General features: G+C 34.8%; 1 protein-coding gene across 1 annotated transcript in view; it reads right to left on the reverse strand.

Annotated features, from left to right (window-relative positions):
- LOC112053604 (arginine/serine-rich protein PNISR) overlaps positions 1-21,169 on the reverse strand; it is a 28,815-nt gene extending 7,646 nt beyond the window's left edge. Inside the window, exons 1-9 of the mRNA XM_024093066.2 lie at positions 20,693-21,169; positions 19,697-19,811; positions 18,926-19,078; positions 17,366-17,481; positions 16,848-17,014; positions 15,075-15,215; positions 9,927-10,032; positions 9,670-9,735; positions 3,728-3,798 (exon numbers count right to left, since the gene is read on the reverse strand). Of these exons, the coding sequence (XP_023948834.2) occupies positions 3,728-3,798; positions 9,670-9,735; positions 9,927-10,032; positions 15,075-15,215; positions 16,848-17,014; positions 17,366-17,481; positions 18,926-19,078; positions 19,697-19,811; positions 20,693-20,987 (1,230 nt within the window). The 5' untranslated portion in view covers positions 20,988-21,169. The remainder of the gene's footprint in view (positions 1-3,727; positions 3,799-9,669; positions 9,736-9,926; positions 10,033-15,074; positions 15,216-16,847; positions 17,015-17,365; positions 17,482-18,925; positions 19,079-19,696; positions 19,812-20,692) is intronic.
- Positions 21,170-22,296: the final 1,127 nt, after the last annotated feature.

Consider the following 22,296-nt stretch of genomic DNA (forward strand, 5'->3'; position numbering starts at 1 on the left):
GTCGAGAGTTGAATTTGCAATGCGACTACTTGAAAAGTCCACCTAAAATTTCTTTTTGGCACTCATTTAGTGAGGACGTTTTTGGGTTGCTGATTGTAAGTCTATTTTTCGTTTGTCATTGCCGTATTATCACTAAAAGTAGTCTGCTAGTCGTAGATCTGAATTACAAACATCCTTAACCCATCTGTTTAATGGATGTAAAGTAATTTGTATCAAATATGTTTTGTTTTTTGAGGCAACCTACTCGCAATATATTTTTTTTAACGTAAGTACTAAATTTGTCATGAGACACTTTCATCCATTAAGGTGAAGGTCGTTTCTAATACGAATCTTAGACTATAGGTTAAAACTTTAGATAGCAGACGGGTATAAAAACCGTTGACAAAATATACATAATAGCAAGCGATTTACCCAGGACAAAAGCATCAACATGAATACAGATTTCTAAAAACTAGTAATAATTACAAGATAGGTTTTACCTGTTCCTCTACTGTATTGTTTCTTATCTAGGTGGTCTTAGCATAATATTATTCAAAACGTTAGAATTTAAATTACACTATTTTACTCGTAAAATTACGTTTTGAACGTTAAAACAGGGGCGTAGCTAGCGCCGTAGCGCCGTATCAATGATACGGGACCCCCTAACTACAGGGGCCCTTTACACGTGAAAGCAAAAATTAGTAAAATGTAAGCCAAGGTGCTTATAGAATTTTCACTTCAGAAAAGTAAAAAAAAAAAACAATTTTTTTTTAAGCGTGCGCCCAAAGGTTGGAAATATCCTACATAGATTAACTGTCATTTTTGTTTCTTTTGTGTAGAAAATAATTTGAGCCCTAATTTGATACGCACGCTACGCCACTGCGTTAAAACAAGTGTTGTTAAATAGTAGTCGAGTTAAACAAATATAAATAATAATTAAACTAAATAAAAGTTAAAATAGTACGGTTATCTACTGGAGTGCTTGAAATTTTTATTTAATAAGTTTTCTTGGAATCCTTTCATATCATGCCATACAACACCTGTTTTTGTTCTTTACAAGTTAGCCCTTGACTACAATCACACCTGATGGTTAGTGATGATGCAATCTTAGATGGAAGCGGGCTAACTTGTTAGGAGGAGGACGGAAATTCACACCCTTTTCAGTTTATACACGCCATCGTACCGGAACGCTAAATCGCTTGGCGTTACGTCTTTGTCGGTAGGGTGATAATTAGCCACAGCCGAAGCCCCCCACCAGCCAGACCTGGACCAATTAAGAAAACCACTATCGGCGCAGCCGGGGATCGAACCGAGGACCTCCGTCTTGTAAATCCAACAAGCATACCACTGCGCCACGGAGGGCGTCAAAAGGTTTAAAACGTAATTTTAATAATTATTTAACATAATAATAAATAAATTAATTTAAAAGTTTGGATTAGTTAAATTTATATACGTTAATTAAAGTTTAAACGCACGTGAAACCGAATGGCACAATGAGTATTTTAAATTTATTTAATTACAGTTGCTCAATAGAACATATCAATATCGATAAATTTCACGTTACTGCACATTTTATCAATTGAATACCGTGATTAACTTATTTATATTATTATCAGAGCACAGTATAATGAAATCACTGTGATAAAAACAAATAACACATTTTAATTTAAATACTGGCGGACGCCCGCGACTTCGTCTGCGTGAAAATCGATGTAAACTTTCAACCCCTATTTCACCCCTTCTATTTATATTTTCGCATATAATAAATAGTTCGCTAACCATTTTACAAAACTAGCACTCAAAACATGAACGATTTATATTAAGAAAACTTAAACCCCTTTTTAATCATTTAGGGGCATAATTTTGAAAATTCTCAAATGAATTTATTTGAAGTGTTTTTGTAGTATTTAAATACCAATTTTTACAAAATATGTAACTAGTAAAAGAAGAAGTACAAACTTTCAACCCCCCTTTCGATTTAATTTTCGCAACTGAAACTATCTTATTACTCTACACTTCTATTCGATATATTATGAGCTCAAATCGTGCCAAGTTTCATTTAAATTCATTCAGTAGTTTCAGCGTGATGCCCGGTCAACAAAAGGCACGGACAGTCAGACAGAAAAAAGAAAAATATTTTTGGTTTCAATATCCAAATTTTACTACTAAAATTTTCAAAATATTTTTTATGTACAGAATTTGACGTGTTACATTTTTATTATACGTAAGTACCTATAAATTGTTCACATTTTGACGACCATAAAAAATTATCCATAGCCCATTACCCGACTGTGGTATAGGTTAAAGCGTTTTATAATGGATAATAAAAGTCAATTGGTTTAAAGTATTTTTCATAGGGAAAATCTCTTAGGTAATTTTACCTGATTTAAGAGCAACGTACCAGTATCGAGTACCTACATTTAAACTTTGTATTTTTACTTGATGATTTAGAGAATTCCAAACACACGCTATTAATTTATTTTTTTGTGCATCACTCATAAGCTAATTAACTGGTTTTCGCGGGTAGTTTTTTTTTACGATAATCTGACTCAGGTCTTTGACTCTTTGACTTCTTGAGCCCAAGAAGATACCTACAGTAAAAAAAAGAACCGTGAGTCAGCTCCGACGCACTGTCATTCGTTCATCAAATTTATATATTTTATATTTTTTCATACCGGGGGCTATATATGAAAAAATCCCTTCAACTCCAAAAAAAATACGGGTATGCTTTAACAAGTATGTGTAAATTATAAATATACATAAGTATCATATTTTTTTGTTACCTCACAACTTCGTTATTTATTAACGAATTTTGAAAATAATTTTTCGTTTGAAAGAGTGTACTTCCAGATTGGTTCCATTAAATTTTCACAAAAAACGGTCCATAATAACTAAAATAAGTGAACAAATTGCCCATACTGTGGCGTTTACGTTCACTATGCTTGGACACACTAAAAATAGAATAAATAAAATCTTTTAACAAAAAACAAAGATGCATATATGCAGATACTATAAGAAGCAAAAAATAACATCTTACCTATATCCTTTCTATTGATCGGTTTGATGGCGGTGCCAAAAAAACGATATAAACTTTAAGAGACTATTTGGCAGGTCTTCAAACCGACTTTATAATTGTCGGGCCCGGTCATTATCATCTGACAGTGATTCATCATAAAATTAACATTATTACCACCAACCTGCATTGGAGCAGCATGGAGTGTCTGTCTGTCAGTATGGAGAGGGGATATAGAATCCCCTCTCCTGTAAGGGGCTGGCTCTGTAATGGTCGTTAAAATAGGCTCATAATAATGAGGCTCTAATCCAGAGTTTCCCAAAGATTTTTGTGTCGTAGACCTCTTGCCATGTTTTTCCGTGTTGGGTAGACCCCCTACTAATTTGATATTGATTTTCTGTATCCTACAACTTACACAATTTTATAAACTTGTATAATATTTTTTTTTACTTCATAGTTACTTTTAAAATAATGTATATGTTTTGATATAATATAATACTATCAGTGTAGTCATAGCCTATAGCTTTCCTCGACTATCTAACACTGAAATAATTTTTAAAATCGGACCAGTAGTTCCTGAGGTTAGCGCGTTCAATCAAACAAACAAACATTCTTCAGCTTTATAATATTAGTATAGATTGCTACCTTCCTCCCGGCCCCCGCGGACCATCGGGAGTGTTACGAACGAATTTGCAAAGCTATAGTGAGTTATAAGCTTAAGTATAGTATAGTCACCTGCAGCTGTTGATCGGTGACGTCATTGGTTTCCTCTTCGCTGTCATCGCTGCTCTCGTACGCGCCAAGCCCTGCACACACGCGAGAGCGTCAATACGAATCCAACACGCAAATACTACGATTTCAATTACCTTTCTTTTTTCGCTTTGAACGATAAGAACGCCTTTGTCTATTTATCTATCTATCTTTTCTGTGTTTTACGTATGTATGCTTCTTTTATTTTGCAAATTTTATGATTAACGTAACTGTTCTTTTTTCGTATACCATAATTTCATAAATATATTTGTGACTATAAACCTAAATATACATTGTAGGTTTAGAGTAAATTTATTAAGTGGGAACTTACCCCCAAGTACATAATCTAAATAGCCAAAAAACATAATCTAAAAAGTCTTTTTGATAAAAAAAAAGTAAAATTCGTTCTTCCCATGAAGTTTCAAAATTAAGGTAAACCAATTTTTGTTATACATACCTACCTAGTATGAGCAAGTTGAATTAACTTATGTCACAAAAAATAATAACAATCAATAGCATCTTAAAGTGTTTATCTTTGTACAATAAAATTTAACTAAAAACCTCCTAAAAATGTAACCTACACAAAATAAAATTTCTGCTTAGAATATTTTTATTTGTTGAATTATGTCACACTTGTTAATGTCCTTATATGATAATGCTAATTGCTAATTTACCACTATTCTTTAGGATTTCTTCGCCAGAACTACATTTAGTAGGTATTTTTTTTTAAAGTAAAAACAGGTATCTAGCTCATTTAGTATTCAAGGAAAATATTTCATGATTATGGTTACGTACTGGATTTTGAACATTAAAAACTTGAATTTTTTCGACACCACTTTGTATAATTATTATTATTAGTTAAGCTACTAAAATCTATAGCGCTGCGGCCTTGATTTTTTAAATTAAATTTTTGGACTTATTAAGACACACCTAAGCGATATGCATATTTAAATGTAATTTTCTTTATATACATAATATCTATTTAAATATTATCGTAGAATACGTTTAAATATACCCACCTATATTTTCAAAATAGCGATTAGGTACATTTTTTTAAAATAAATGAAACTTGTGTAGACACAGCCTTACCAATTGAATTCCAAAAAAGCCAATATGTTCATAACTATAACCATATTGATGGTGTTAAGCTGAAAAAAGGTACAAGACATGTATATGGTGGCTTTTACAGTAGTGGCAACAATTTAGACTATATACTAACGCGTTAAAATAGGAAGCGGAAGGAACTCTATGTACTGTTTTTCATACTAAATGTTCACGAGAAAAGCTGATAATTCACAAGCACTAGTGTGCATTTCATAAATTCAAAAATACATTGCCTAATGAGGACTTCTTTATTCTCTGCGCTAACTAATATCGTTTACATAAAATTTCTTATATCCATTTAAATAAAAACCAATGCCAAATTACGTTGTTATTTTATAACTCAATAGCGAAGAAAGAAGCCTAAACATTGATTAGGCTTACGGACTATTTAGTAGATGGTTTATGTGAAGTTTGCACAAAATAGGTCAAGTGGTTCTACATTTATCAGATTTTTTGTAATAAATGAATTTAGGGGTAGGGTAAAGTAGGGGTAGTTAGAAGTGCAATTAAGTCAAAGCGAAGCTTGACCGGGTCAGCTAGTTTATGTAATAAATTACAAAATTTTAAGAAACAATTTTAACTTTGTTTATTTATTGCCAAGCACAATATCTTATATGTTTTTCTTTTGTTTTACGTTTACGAGTTTCTTATTAAAATCATTACATTTAGCAGCAGCCTGCATAATTTAATTGGATAATACTTTTTATTGTGCATATTAAAATTGTTGGTGCAAAGTTCCTTCCGCCGGAGGGAAATTACGTTTGCAATGTTGTAACTTTTATCTCGCAGCATCCATATTCCTTCAAATAATCGTAAACATACTAAAGTAGTAAGTAAAATGATAATTAAAGTTAAAGTAGTGTACACAATTTGCGAGATTGTTCACAACATATTAAACAATTTTCAGCGCAACAATAGCAATAAGTAAATTAATTTTAACATTACAAAACCACCATACACACGATTTAAGTATCTGGCACACTCGTTTTTATTAAAACAGGATTTCAGTAAAAAAAAACATATTTTTACACAATTGAAGTGTAGGTAGGTATATAAGCTACTAAATATGTAGCTAAATGCATATAATATTATATTGCGTTTACTTACATATATTATTGTTGTACGAACTACAATATTAATATTTTTGCAGATAAACGGTTCACCTGAGCTTTAGAGGCATGCAAAATGCAAAGCCCTGCGCACGTCATCTTAAAGCACAGGTTCCCAAACTTTTTTTCCTCATAGACCACTTTCAAATTTAACTAGTTTCGATAGACCCCTACTGAATTTATATCCATAACTTGACCAAAAATGTGATTAGCTGAATCAACAACCACCACAAAATGACAGTTGAAAAAACAATAAAAAAGACTTGATTACTTAGTTAATTAATTAATTGTGCTGTGAGTGTACGACAAAAAATAAAATTGTCCAGGCAAAAAGTTATTTCAGCCAACTTTAATTTTTGATATTTAGTTACAGCACAATGAAGCAATGCATTCCCAATTATTTTATTTAGAAAACTCCCTATTCAGTATGAAACCAAATAAATTTTCGTGGACCGACGCTTTCGTATCGTGAACTCCCATTTTTATGTCACATCAACGTAGACCCCCGCCGAGTCTTCCGTAGACCCCTGGGGGGTCCACATGGACCACTTTGGGAATCAATGCTTTGAAGCATTTATTGTTTATTAATTTAGTTTTTCCACCGGCAACTATATCCTTCAAACCGCAACATACAGCGATGCTATGATGCTTGGAGGCAGTATAACTTGAACAGTCTGAATGGATGATTGACTCTCGAACTAGCTATCTCTCTACAATGACGGAGACGGGGACCCAGGTACACCCCCGTATAAAAGTATGTGGAGATAATATTACGATGTACCTAAACAAGGATCTGGTTTAATAAAAGTATGTTTCTTGAAAAAAATCATTTTCGTTATCACTTTTCACGTTTCTTGCTCAAAAAGTTCGACGGTGTACCAAAACAGCGAAGTAACATTTGAAGCTGTATTATTTTTTTGAGGCACCAACAAGTTTCACAAAAAAGAAAACGAACAAACAAACCAATCTTCAAAAAATGTCGTCAAATTACTGAGGGCAATTAGAGGAGAATTAAAAATGTTGTAAAACAATTGTAGCAAAAATTTTTAATTTCATTATCAAAGAAGAATTATTAAATTTTATTTTTGATATAAGTCTAGTGGTTAGGGTAGGCCAGAGCCAGGGAGGGACAACTCCTCCTTGTTTAAAAAATTGTACACCTAATTTATAATGGCACTACTCACACTTAATATTAATACAATGTAATCTTATGAAAAGATTAAAAACAATATATTGAATTTGACATTTAAATCAAGTTTATTACATGCTTACGTCAACATTTTTTGTCACATAAAATGCAAACTATTATAAAAATACGTATGCAGAACGTAGAGGAAACATAAATCTATGATAACAATAAATTGCAAGGCAAGCTACAATTATACAGTTATACACACCGGTTTCTATACGTGCGTTCAGGAATATGTATATTCCAAAGGTCTTGACGGTCTCCGTGGCGCAGTGGATTTACAAGACGAAACCGAAAAATGAAGATGGTAAGTGATGATGCAAACTAAGATTGAAGCGGGCTAAAATCCACACGCCTTTTGGTTTCTAAGGCCTAGTTCGGACTACTTTAGTATTTTAGTCGAGTACGAACAATTTTTGGATTTACCGCCCAAAATTCGTTCGTACTCGACTAAAATACTAAAGTAGTCTGTACGGCCTTTATCGTGCCGTAACTCCAGAGATTAGCCCGGACTAACAGACGGACAAAAATTTATAAAAGTTCGTGTTTTAGTATCGTGTAAATAAACATTTGAGAAAATGGTTATTTTGAAATCACAGATAAGACACTTAAATTTTTCATGTACGAGTACCTACAGATTTAGACTGTTCTTTTCAGGTAATACCTACATTCATCATTTGTATTTGTATTTATAAGCGAATTCAAAAATAAACAATACCAAATCGTTCAATGAACATTAATGTGTTATTAGTTACTCGTAGAATAAAAAAAGTCGTCAAATAAAATTGACAAACTTTATGGGCAGTATATACATTTCAGTATAGATTTATTTATCCATTAAGATCAAAGTGATAATCATGCTAGAACTGTCAGAATAAAATGTACTAACACAAAAACATGTAGCGTTTTGCACCTGTAAAGTATTTTTATTTTATGAATATTTTTTGTAACAGCTGCGTTTTAAAAGCTTTGAAAACACTAAAAGTGTCGAGGTTATTTAGTTATTATAATTAATTAGATTTTAAGATAACATGCATTGAAGGCACTCAGTTTAAAAAAATAACACAAGGTTTTACAACAAATTAAACAAAAATCATAAAGCCGAAATTTAACAGAGAATAAAAAAAAAAAAACAATTAGATTTTATCATAAACGCAAATAATAAAGCAATTTTATATAATGCTAGCCGACGACTCGCGGTTTCACTCGCGTAGTTTCCTTTCTCGTAGGAATACGGGGATAAAATATAACCTATAATACCCGTGGATAATGTAGCTTTCCAACACTGAAAGATTTATTCAAATCGATTCAGTAATCAGTATATCCAGAGATGACCCCCTACAACACTACAAATGCTGGGAAAACGGGAGAAGTACCGTCGCTTGTGCAGCCTTAATGGGTGGGGAAGGGGTAGGGTAGGGTAGGGTAGGGTATGGTAGGGGTAGGGTAGTTGAAAGTTTACATCGAGTTTCACGCGGACGAAGTCGCGGGCGTCCGCTAGTGCATACTATTAATTTAATAAGTACATAATACAATGCTCAACAGTGTCGACTACTCGCCAGGTATGTGACGGCCCTTATGAAGGTTGTCATTTAGAAAATTTAATTTATATTTATAGATGAGATTAATCATCATTTTATTTTCAAGGAAAAAACATATTTTTTTTTCATTGTAGTTATTATAATTTGTGTAATGAAAATTAATTGATACATTACTCAATTGCCTACATGTCAATAGGTTTTTTCTAACCAGCCATAAATATTTTTAATTGAAGAATTGTATATAAATTATAGACATATACTACACATTGTGTATTCGTTTAACTCATTCACTAGACATAAACAATTTTATAGATTTTATTAAATTAATTAAAAAGAGTACATTAATGATTATTTGTTATGCAACGCAAATTGTCGATAAATATATGAAATCGATACCTGAGAATTTCTCGAGAAGACAAGAGAAAAAAAAAATCAATCGTATTCATTTTAACTCTGCCAACCGCCACTTACGTCAAATTGACACTTGAACCTCTAGCCATGTTATATGTGGATTCCCTTTGTACAACCGCTAATGAAAGCTGTATCGATAAGAAATGTTAAAAAATTGCATGTTGTATCCATAAATTACGGGACACCCTGTATATAACAGGTTGTCCCGTAATTGATTAGACAGATATTTTCATTTGTTTTTTTACCCGATTGCATGAAGGGTTATGTTTTTTTTTTATGAAGGGTTTTATTATTTCATATCTCTTACGTAATTAATATATCGTCAGATTCGTCTTCATAACCATAATGTTCTTAGACAGGTGAATTAGAACATGTTGAATACTTTGATACCCATATTGTATACGGAAACAATATGGGTATCAATTTCAAGAGGCATCATGAGGATTTCAAAATGGTATATCATGACCATATTAAAATACCTACAATTAGAAAAACGTTATTTTTTTTTAATAATTACTTTTTTTAGTCGAGTGTGCGAGATACTTGCGTAAGGTATAACAAGGGGCCACTCACCGAGCCCGCTGGCGATGGCCGCGAGAGCCTTGGACTTGCTCGCCTTCATAGCGTTGAGTCTCGACGCTTTTACCATATAAATAAAACCAACATTAATAACACACTACATGTATTTCGCTCGACATCTGAAATAAGACTCTGTTAATATACACATAACACATCACTGGTAACACTATGCACTAATGGTAAAGTCATTACTTGTTCTCGGATGTATATCATAGGCCCTGAGGTTGGGCCTAGGGCTGGGAGACAAATACCTTGTGCGGCGATATACCGCGTGAGTTCCTCCTGGCACAGCGCCGCCACCTCGCCGTCGGTCACCTCCAGGAGGATTTCTGTTAGCGAGCGCCGGACGCATAGCATCTGCAACGGATAACATCGTTATCAACTCATATTCGGCTCACTGCTGAGCTCGAGTCTCCTCTCAGATTTTTATTTTATTTTCTTCAAGTATTTGTTTATTTATTCATATTCAGGCAATACCATATATTTTACATTATACAGGGTGCTCGGAAGTATTTCCCATAACTCTAGAGTTACATTCTTTAAGGAAAATTAATTAAAAATGTCCAAGGAACATGTGAAAAATGAATATTTTCGAAGTAAAAATATTTCTTTTCTTAATACATCTTAAATTGTGTCCCACATACGCATCTTTATAATTAAGACGTTGTTAAGTTTTTAATATGCAAGGGTAAATAAAGGCGTGTGTTACATGGATAGTCGGAATTATTGTAGCTGGAATTAAGAATGACTAAAGTCCGTTTCATGAAAGAAGTCTAATGTCTTAATGGCGCTCATTGTCATTTGGTAATGGCGATCTTATTGTCATTTTGTGTAAGGAGCTGTCAATTTAAGATCAGGTTTTAGCCGCGGTACTGCTTTTGTTAGAAATTGGTATCACCAAAATAAACACTCACTAAATTATGTATCCTCCGAGTATATATAATCTATGCTTAAGTCTATTGTCAATCTTCATCCTTTCTGCTTCTTCCGGTGTCCGCCATTGTAAGTTGTAACTTGTAACCAGTGTGTGAGTAATAAAGATCCGTAATTAAATCCAGTAAAGCCGTTTCTTTTTAATAGGTTATGGGCACAGTAAGCCCGAAATTAATATTAAAGTAAAACGTATAAAGTAATTGAATACAAATTAACAGTGATGGCTAGTTCGAGTTCCAGTTCATTCCTGACTAGCGTGCCCAAGCTGAAGGGACGCGAGAATTATCACGAATGGGCGTTTGCAGCGGAGAATCTTCTTGTTCTGGAGAGCATGGATAAGTGCATTAAAGAAGAGAGTCCAGAATTAGTAGCCGCAGAAGATGCAAAAGCGAAAGCTAAGTTAATTTTAACAATAGATCCATCTTTATATGTCCATATTAAGGACGCTTCCAGCACAAGGCACCTATGGATGAAGCTGAAAACCATGTTTGACGATTCAGGATTTTCAAGAAGAATAACATTATTACGGAATTTAATTTCAATACGCCTGGATGACTCTGATTCAATGACAAATTACATTACAAAAATAATGGAAACAGCTCAGAAATTGTCCGGAACCGGTTTTACTGTTAACGAGGAGTGGATAGGATGTTTGATGTTGGCAGGGCTACCTGAAAAATACTTTCCCATGATAATGGCGATAGAACATTCTGGAATCACCATTAGTGCCGATGTCATTAAAACCAAGTTAATCGACATAGACAATGAAAGTAGTGTGGCCGGAAGTGCATTCTATAATAAAAATATAGGACAACATGGCCGACAACTTAATAAAAAATTTGTCAGACAAGGCAATGAAATGTCAAACCGTCATGGCGCCGGAGATGCCGGATTATCTATGAAATCCGATAAAAGTAATATCATTTGCTTTCGGTGTAAATCGCCTGGACATTATAAATCACAGTGCAGGAAACAACCAATAAAGAAAACGAACGCGTTTTCCGCAGTGTTTTTAAATGGAAACTACAGTAAATATGATTATTATTTAGACAGCGGTGCGAGTACGCATATGACCACGGATGTAAAAATCGTGCAGAATGAGTGTTTTACACCTAGCACAAAAGAGATAATTACAGCAAATCAAAGTATTATGCCAGTGTTGTGTTCGGGTGACGTTGCAATAGTTACTTTGACTCCACAATGTAAATATGAAGTGATTTTAAAAGACGTTCTATGTGTACCTAACCTCACTACGAACTTAATATCAGTAAGTCAACTTATCAAAAATGGCAACAGAGTGGAATTCAAAGAAAAGTGCTGCTATATTTACAACAAACTCAACAATTTGGTGGCCATAGCAAATGAGATAGATGGTGTATACAAGTTAGCCATAGAACATAAACAATGTTTGTTTACATCAACTCCAGCAGTCAGTAGTCAAGTTTGGCATAGGAGACTGGGTCACTTGAATATAAACGATCTGAACAAAATGAAAGACGGAGCAGTGACAGGTATGTCATATACAGACAAGTCAGATATAAATATACAATATACATGTGCAGTGTGTTGTAAAGGAAAACAATCTCGCTTACCATTTGGCCATACAGGAACAAGGAGCAGTGCAATATCATTCATGCAGATGTGTGTGGGCCGATGGAGACCATCTCGATTGGTGGAGCAAGGTATTTCCTAATTTTTGTTGATGATTATACCCGTATGGTTCATATTTATTTCCTTAAGGCGAAAAGTGAGTCATTTAAATATTTTAAAGAATATAAGGCGATGGTAGAAAACCAACAAAACCAAAAAATTAAAATTTTTAGAACGGATAATGGCTTAGAGTTTTGTAGCAATGAATTTGAGAACTATTTGAAGCAGGCCGGCATTCTTCATCAGAAGACTAATGCATATACTCCTGAGCAAAATGGTTTAAGTGAACGTATTAACAGAACCATTGTCGAGAGGGCTCGCTGTTTATTATTTGATGCAGGTCTAGATAAGAAGTTTTGGGCAGAGGCAGCCAATACTGCCGTCTATCTTAGAAACAGGTCAGTTGCATCAGGCTTAAATAATAAAACGCCATATGAGCTATGGACAAATACAAAACCAGATTTAAGTCATGTAAGAATATTTGGCAGCCAGGTGATGGTTCACGTGCCAAAAGAGAAGCGGCTAAAGTGGGATACCAAGTCCAAAAAGCAAATTTTAGTTGGATTTGCTGATAATGTCAAAGGTTACCGGGTGTATGATCCTAGTAAAAGATGTATTACTACGAGTCGAGATGTAATTATTCATGAGAATATAGAAAATCAGCAGGACTCATATGTACCAGTTTCAGTTGGGGATATTATCCAAACAGAGGAGTCGAGCAGTGATGTTAAGAGTATAGACATAGAAATTAAGAAGGAATCTACGTTGAATCCAGATCTTAATATTTCTTCGGAGTCAGAATATCTTAACGCTATGACTGATTTGGATACCACCTTAGAGCAATCTCAGAAGCTTGATGAGCAAGCAGAAGATAAAGGCCCTGAAGTTGAAAAGCGTACAAGAAAAATACCAGAGCGCTACGGTTATACAAACCTAGCTACCACATCACCTCCAGTTATGAGTTGTGATCCCATTAGTGTTCAGGAGGCTTTAAAAGGACCTGACAGAGACTATTGGATTGATGCAATGAAGGAGGAGTTACAGGCATTTGAGGAAAATGATGCATGGGTCCCCGTGGACTCATTACCCAGTGATAAAACCTTAGTGAAGTGTAAATGGGTGTTTAAAAGAAAAGTTGATAGTGATAACAGTGTGCGTTACAGGGCACGTTTAGTGGCTAAAGGCTTCACACAGAGGCCAGGTATTGATTATGATGAAACTTTTTCACCAGTGGTAAGACACTCTACCCTGAAATTGTTATTTGCTTTATCTGTACAATTAAGTTTAGAAATCACTCATTTAGATGTGAAAACAGCTTTCTTAAATGGTTATCTCAAAGAGGATATCTATATGGTCCAACCAAACATAAATTATGATATTGATAAAAAAGTAAATATTGTAAAATTAAATAAAGCAATTTATGGGTTAAAGCAGTCCTCTAGAGCCTGGTATGAGAGAGTAGAGCAATGTTTATGTGAATTGGGGTTTAAAAAGAGTAATTTAGAGCCATGTGTTTTCACAAAAATGAATGATAAATGTAAAATTATTATTGCATTGTATGTGGATGATTTTTTTGTTTATTCTAATAACAAACAAGAGACTGATAATTTAATTTCTGTATTGTGTTCTAACTTTAAGATTAAAAATTTAGGACAGGTTCAGCAATGCTTAGGCATGAGAGTTAAAATTGATAAAAATTCTAATTCTATTACCTTAGACCAAGAGCTATATGTTGAGCAGTTGTTAGAGAGATTTAACATGATTAACTGTAAAGATGCTAGTACTCCGATGGAATGTAAGTTAAATATCAATAAATCAGAAAGTTTTGATGGTAATATTCCATTTCAACAGTTAATAGGTAGTCTCATGTACTTGTCAGTCCTTACAAGACCTGACATAACTTATTGTATAAGTTTTCTCAGTCAATTTAATAAGTGTTATACTAGTGTCCATTGGAATTATGCAAAGAGAGTACTAAGATATTTAAAGAAAACTAAAAATTATTGTTTAAAATATGTTAAGGAAAAAGCTGATCTTGTAGGATTTGTTGATGCTGATTGGGCTAGTAATATCATAGACCGCAAATCCTATACTGGCTATTGTTTTGTGATGTCAGGCTCGGCTATTTCCTGGGAGTGTAAGAAACAAAAGACTGTTGCTTTATCAAGTATGGAGGCTGAATATATGTCTATAGCAGAGGCATGCAAAGAGGCTATGTATTTAAGATCTTTGTTGTATGAATTAACTGGAAATTCAAGTTCTGTAATTTTATATAATGATAGCCAGAGTGCTCAGAAGTTGGTGGCAAATAATCATTCATATCATAGAAAAAGTAAACATATTGATATTAAATATCATTTCATTAAGAATGCAGTTTGTGAAAAAATTATAAAATTGGAATATTTGCCAACAACAGCCATGCCTGCTGATTTTCTTACAAAGGCTTTAAGTATAGATAAACACTATAAATGTATGGGGGGTTTAGGACTATGTCAGATTTGAATTTGTTTAATTAATGAGTTTAGTTTATTTGCTGAAGTTGGGGTGTTAGAAATTGGTATCACCAAAATAAACACTCACTAAATTATGTATCCTCCGAGTATATATAATCTATGCTTAAGTCTATTGTCAATCTTCATCCTTTCTGCTTCTTCCGGTGTCCGCCATTGTAAGTTGTAACTTGTAACCAGTGTGTGAGTAATAAAGATCCGTAATTAAATCCAGTAAAGCCGTTTCTTTTTAATATCTTTTATGAAAAGTACTCTACATAGAGCGAGGCAATGATTGTCACAGCAGAACACAATTTGTATACACACCACTTCCTGCATTATCTCCTCTTTGCTCTTCTTAATAAGAGGAGACTTGGGTTCTTCTACGAGCTCCTCCGGTTCCTCAGGCTGCAGTGCTGGCTCCTCGGTCTGACTCTCTTCCACTTCCTCGCTCTCTGATTCTGAGTCCTGTTTAAAATAACATAGTTAAAGTTACTCAAACATTTTCCTACACTTAACAGCCTGGAAGATATCAAACCCAAGACCTACGAAGACCACCTCTTTTTGTACTACTTCATCTTCTTATTTGTCTGTTATGTTGTTTGTTTCCTTGTTTTGCGGCGTCCAAATAAATAGTATATAAAAATGAATGGCTGTTTGTTAGTCTAGCCAAAACTCAAGAACGGCTGAACAGATTTATCTTAGTCTTGAAATGTTCGTGGAGGTATAGGGAAGGTTCAAAAGGTGAGAAAAATTAGAACAATTGCCGGGAAAAATAGGGTGCGGTAGGGTAGGGAGAGAATCGGTATACATTTTCATTCCACATGATGTGAGAAGAAATAATGGGTATAGAAAGCTACCATTAAAAAATAGATATGTGCTAACGCGGATCTATATGTACAAATTTTTCAAGGAACACATCTTCCTAAAGTTGTTTTACTGATCTCAGATAAAACTAGAAGACAAAAAAAGCGTGTGTTAGCTCCGACGCACGAATGGAGTTTACTCTTTCAGATCTACTGTCTAAATAGGCGTATATTGCCCTGCAGCATATACTATGTACATCTCAATACCTACGCCTAATAAGTGAAAGGTGCGCAAACGAGGAGCAGCAGGTAGCGGCGTGCACGCCCGCCAACAGCGTACACAAGCGTGCTGGCGCGCTAGGGCACGCCCGCACGTCTAGTAGCATGCTTGTGCACGCTGTTCGCGCACGGTGAAAGGTGCGCAGCATAGGTTACGCACAAAAAACGTAACGCTGGCATTCGTTCATCGAATTTTACTGCCCATATTTTTTTCATATATATACAAAAAATGTATTTTATCTGGTCCACCAGTGACTCTTGCAGCATTTACACAAATACAATCTAAAAAAACACAAACACAAGGCTTTGCACAATCAAATGAAGGTAGACACGGCATGCATATTTCCGTAATATTAAAACAAATTAACAATTACATAAAATCAGTTTACATAAGAAAAAAAAATACAAGATAAATACAGTAACAAGAAAAGGAAACATTTTACAACTACTATTTGAATATACTATATAATACAAAAAATAAAATGGAATTTTATTTGCGATATGTCCTTGGTGAGTCTTTGTGGATATCTATAGACCAACTAAGTGCGTTATATAATTTACATAGCCTGGGCATAGTAGAATAGGCGCCAAAAACAGTTCTAGTGTGTTGCGGTACGAGTAAAATAATAGCTTTGCGAGGGTATCTACTAGGTGCCCAAAAGTTAATTTTGCTTAGAAGATTGGTCTATCTGGTTTCTCAGTAATTTGTATAAGAATGTGAGATCTAATAAGTCCCTTCTTTTATCGAGCGTCAAAAATCTAAAGTGCCCTTATACAGTAATGGATTGGATGGATTAATTAATTCTAATAGATTCTCAAGGAGTAAACTCCAAAAATAAATTTGTCATTATACAAATTTATATAAATTATAAAAGAGCAGTATTCCATTGTTTATATTTCTCTTGTCTGCGCTGATAGATAATTTTCTGGCATGGGATTTTAAAATACCGCAAGTCGACGCAACGAAGCTCGAAGCTCTAATGGGGCATTGCTTTGTGGTAAAGAAGTTACATACAAATTTGCTCTTGGCTGGTATGGCAGGCTCCCCGCCGGCCTCCGCCTTGAGTCTCGCTAACTCCTCCTCCTCCAACCTCTTCCTCTCTAGCTCCGCGATCTCCCGCGCTTTCAATTCCTCTTCACGCTCTATTGCTTTTTGTTTCTCGCGCTCCATTTTTTCTAGGCCTGAAAAAAACACAAGGCCCATGTAGATAGAGGTTTAGATACTTGTCTAGAATTTCAATGTGTGAGTGATTCTGTCTGTGTGAGCAGGATTTAAAAGCAATAATCGTATTTTAGTAGAGAGAAAAACTCCGAGCAGAGTCCTGGACTTGTGACTTCAGGATGTAGGACTAAGGAATTCCTTAACCACCCTACCGACAAAGACGTACTGTCAAGCAATTTAGCGTTCCCGTACGATGTCATGTAGAAACCGAAAGGGGTGTTGCTTTTCATCCTCCTCCTAACAAGTTAGCCCGCTTCCATCTTATTGCATGATCACTTACTACTAACTAATAAAGAATAAAAAAAAAATACCTTCTCTAATCCAAGCTGGTAGTTGCCTTCGTTTAGCAGCATCAATAGTCGGAGTGATGACAGGTGACGGAGGCACCACCGGCTCTATCACTGGAGGTATCATAACAGGCTTTTCTCTGAAAACAGTATCAAGTATTGTTATAGAGAGCAGCTTAAATATAAGTTAATGTTTGTACAGATGTTGATTAAATTTACAATAATGAAAACCATTGAAAACTGGTTAATCATATTTTAACAACAATCAACATAATATAGGTCAAAGAAATATGGCCACATAACTAGCAAAACCCCACAATTTTACCCATGCAGTTCCCATTTCCATGGGCGTATAGTGATAAAATATATTACTCCGTGATAATGTAGCTTTCCATGGGTGAAATAATTTTCATATCAGCCCGTAAGTTTCAGAGCCTATGCAAACAAACAAAAAACCATCTTTCTGGTTTTTTATGTAGTTGAATGACATAAAGAACGGCCAAAAACTTTTAGTTTAGTAAAAGATGGAGTAATGTTTCATTTGTAAGTAATAATAATAATAAGCCCTTTATTCTGTGTTAAGAAATTACAATTATATATACAATACATTTTGTTTTCATTTTTTTAAAGAATATCTCTTAACATAGTGTGCCTTTCGGCATAGGCCTCCTCCAGCGACTTCCACTGCTCTCTCTCTAATGCGACCCTTCTCCACTTTGGACCTGCTGTGAGCTTTAAGTCATCCTCCCATCTAATGAACTGTTTACCCCGATTCCTTCTGCCATCTCTAGGGTACCATTCCGTCACCAGTCTGCTCCACTTCCCCGTAGTGTCCCTTAGCATGTGGCCTGTCCATCGCCACTTTTGCTGGTCGACACGAGTTAAAACATCGGTGACCCCAGTTTTAGTTCGAAGGTCAGTGTTTCTTACCCTATCCTTTTTCTTGTGGCCAGTCATGCTCCTCTCCATGGATCGTTGGCACCTGGCCAGTTTAGCCCTTTGAGCCATGGTGAGCGCCCAGGTTTCATTTGTAAGTATTTCTACCTTAATTTTATCAAATTTGTAATATAAACAATTTTTAAAAAGAATCGATTCTTTTGATGGAACAGCAAAAAATCAATCAATTAATCTATTATTCTATGTATATATTCTGTGGAGTCTACGCCTGTGTAGACTCCACAGAATATATAATGTATGGACACAGAATATTTATTGGTGTTTAATATTTTCGTTGTGTGAGTTTACCTTGTCCCCCTCTAAAAACAACTACTTTTTTTGTTAGTGAATTTTGGTGTGAATCATGTCCATAGTCTAAATAGTCAAAGCAGAACTCTTAGAACCCACAAAAGCTTATTAGTATAAGCTCTAGAAGATATCAACTATGATATACTGGGCATCAGAGAAATGTGAAGAGCAGACTAAAGGATAGGACGAGATAGGATAGACGATAGACAAGAAAAGTACATATTATACCAAAATGGAGAACCAGGCTGTCAAAAGGGAGTAGGTTTCCTAATAAAACAGACTGAAGAAACACCTACGAGCTGGAGGAGGCCTATATTTTATTATTAGTGATTGAGTTACCTAGTTCTATTTCTACTGGATTTGTTATCTCTATTCTTGCTCTTGGAGCGTCTGTCTCGACTCCTACTACTACTCCTGTTTGTCTGCTCAGCTTGAGGTGCCGTCCAATATCCGTGCTGGAATGTAGGCCCTGGTGCTGTGCCTGTTGTATATCTGTAAAATTTTAAATATGTTTAATATTAAAATGAGCATCCAAAGGATCCAAAATAACATACTAAGGACTATCATGGATGCCCCTTGGTTCACTTGCAACAATGAAACCCACCAATACCTTGAAAAGCCTCAGAAAATTTCTGTTGGCACTTTAACAACAAATACTTACATACAGAATAAAATAAATACCTGGCTGGGGCTGCCTACAACAAAAAGAGTGATTGTTTTTGCTTTGCTTTTGGTAGTCATAGACAATAGTATGGAACTCTTCCTGCACAAGTCTGACTCGCACTTGGCCAGTTGACAAGTTAATCTATATAAAATCTATGACCAAGTATGGAAAAGGTGTAGAAATAAAAAAGAAGATATATCTATAACATCATAAAATTCAAAATTCATGTATTTGAAGTATGCTTAGCTTACAAGCACTTTTGAAATATGATGTTTCTACAATCACGGACGCTTAGAAAATTAAAAAATGTATGAGAATGACATTTGCAGCCCCAGGTCTGTCTGTGTGCATTGACTAATGCCCTACCACTGATTCAAAAGGCAGAATCTGTTGGGAAGAGACATGCAACAAACTCAACAGTTGCTCTTAAAAACAAGGATACTCACCCAGGCATTGGTGCAGTGTTGTCTGCTGCAAAGCCATCCATGATCGGTGCCATGTTCATTGATGGATCTGCAGCAATCTTGGAGTCTCCTGGCCCACTGCCAGGCCAGCCCCAACCTAAAATTGTACAAATTTATCATCTAATTATGTAAAAATTCCATGTAGAGATAAAATATGTTAGCATTCCATGGATTCATTTTTTTTATTCATTCAGGATTTAGTGTGGGCCATTGTGTTTCAAAGAGAAAAAGGTAAGGTTCAGGACATCCTTGACAGTTAACTAACACTCCCTTTCTCCGCTCATGTTTTTCTCCCTGCCTAGCCAAATTTGGTATGATCCTACTAGAGCAGCTTTGGATACTCTTTCTAATTTAAAACAAAACTTGCTGCCGTTCTAGTGAGGCCAAGGTCTTTAAGCAAGTTTTAGAGATTTTGCTGGTAATCCTCTTGTGCCTACTTCTACAACATACAAACTCATTTTTAGTTAGTTCACAATATGTATTCACTTTCATACTGTGGTTATTCTGAATGATTGTCTCCCATGGCACAGTAAGCTCTACAAGAACTATCTGTTTAGTTTGTATGGAAAAAAGGAAAATGTCTAGTTTAGATCTCACAATACCGATATCCTCTGGGATTCTTTGCTGGTGGTAACTAGCCTAAGAAAACCTCAATTAGCCCAGCCAGGGATCGAACTCAGGACCTCTATGTTGTAAATCCACCGCGCATACTGCTGCACCACGGAGGCCGTCAAATTTCCACCAAACAAACTCTTCAGCTTTATAATACTTGTACAGATTAATCAAATTCAATAACACAATTTTTCCAACAAACCTTCGGAAAAACAAACATTGACAATACAGAATTTTAGGTACTAATCTGTACTTTTTCATACTTCATAGAGTTCTTGAACTTAGATGGTTGTACCTAATAGATGAAACTCATAAAATCTTGGCAATGAAGGTGATCCGATTAAATACTGGTTGGTAAATACTAACCCCATTGATTCCATGTACCTCCCCATGAGTTAGAAGAGGCGTTCCAGTCAGAGCTGCCAGCATTAGACAGTTCACAATTGGTTTCCGGATTTTCAACTTCCATCGGAGCTTCGCCTTCTTCCTCTGGTTTCGGCGGCGGAGGAGCCACAATGGCCGCAGCTTCCTTCATAGCAATCCATTGCTGCGCCAAAGCGGCCCAGTCTACCTGACTAGAATCTACATTTTGATAAGCAGTAGGATTTAAAGCCCACTGCGTAGGATATGCAGAGTTTGCGGCATCTTTTCCGGAGAACATGATGGCAAATTGTTTACAAGTATCACTTTGTTAATCTTACATTTAAAACACATTTAAAACATTTCATTAGCGTTTGCACTTAAAAATTATAATAAAGGCATAGTTATTGCTTAAAATATGTTTGCTAAAAATTAAAACAATTTACAAGTGCACACATTTTTCCATTACAAAGTTTTTTTTTTTAATCTTGGTTGTAAACCATAGACAAAGAAAAGATATTTTTTAAACTAGAATAGATTAAATTTTTATATCTATTTGTCTATGATGCAGATAAATAAGTCTTTACATTTTAATGTAGAATATATTAAACTAAAAAATTATTTATTTTAAATTCAATACATTAATTAATAATGTCTCTTTAGTTATTGATAATAATTATGTACTTGAATCATAGATACTAGATGATTATTTTTAGTTAGACTATTCACTACTAGATGGCATTGTTTTAATTTTTTTTAATTGCTAGGTACCTGCTTGAGTTCTAGTCTTTTTAATTCAAATGAACTATGAGGTGCCTACACCCCGCGGTTTCACCCTCGTAGTTCCCGTTGCCGTGAGAATACGCGGCGAATATATAGCCTATAACACTCAAATAATGTGGTTTTTTTAAAAGAATATTTGCCATATCTTTTTTTTTTAAATATGACGAATACTCCAACTTCCCTCCAACTAGTCGGGAAAGACTGTATTAGTCGGGTATGACATTAGGCTAATGGGTCGGGGATCGAACAACCAACCCTCGGTGATGAGTCCGACCACTCTTACCTTTGAGCTATTGAGGCTCTTGAAGTCTTGAGGATTGATAAAACAATATTCAAAATGTGGAGTGGTAAAAGAATATACAAAATCGGTTCAGTAGATTGAGCTAGTTTGGCTAATGTCCATTACATTAGCCAAACTAGAGACTCAAATCGCCCGGCAAATTAAAAACAATTCCCAAAATTATAATGCAAACAATGGATTATCTCAGTTGAATATTTGCAATTAATTTTTTGAATTTTGTTGTTGTTGTTTCTTTTAAATTGTCATGTTGGTTTATTTTTTCATATATTTTTTTTTAATTTGTCAGGTGATTTCAGTCTCTATTTTCAGTAGCCAAGTTATTTTCACTATAATTTCTTATTTTATCAAGTTTCTCATCTACGTAAAGATTTAATAAAGGCAATCATTGAGACCGTCAGTTCGATGGTAAGTTTTGGGTTAGTTTTGGGTGGACAGCTTTCTGTCAAAAAATGTAGGTAGGTACTTACCAAGCAACTTAATATTTCGATTTTCGGTATAGATAGAGTTCAAATTAGGTAAAGTTAGC

This window comes from Bicyclus anynana, chromosome 13 (genome assembly GCF_947172395.1).
Source record: "Bicyclus anynana chromosome 13, ilBicAnyn1.1, whole genome shotgun sequence".
Classification (NCBI taxonomy): domain Eukaryota; kingdom Metazoa; phylum Arthropoda; class Insecta; order Lepidoptera; family Nymphalidae; genus Bicyclus; species Bicyclus anynana.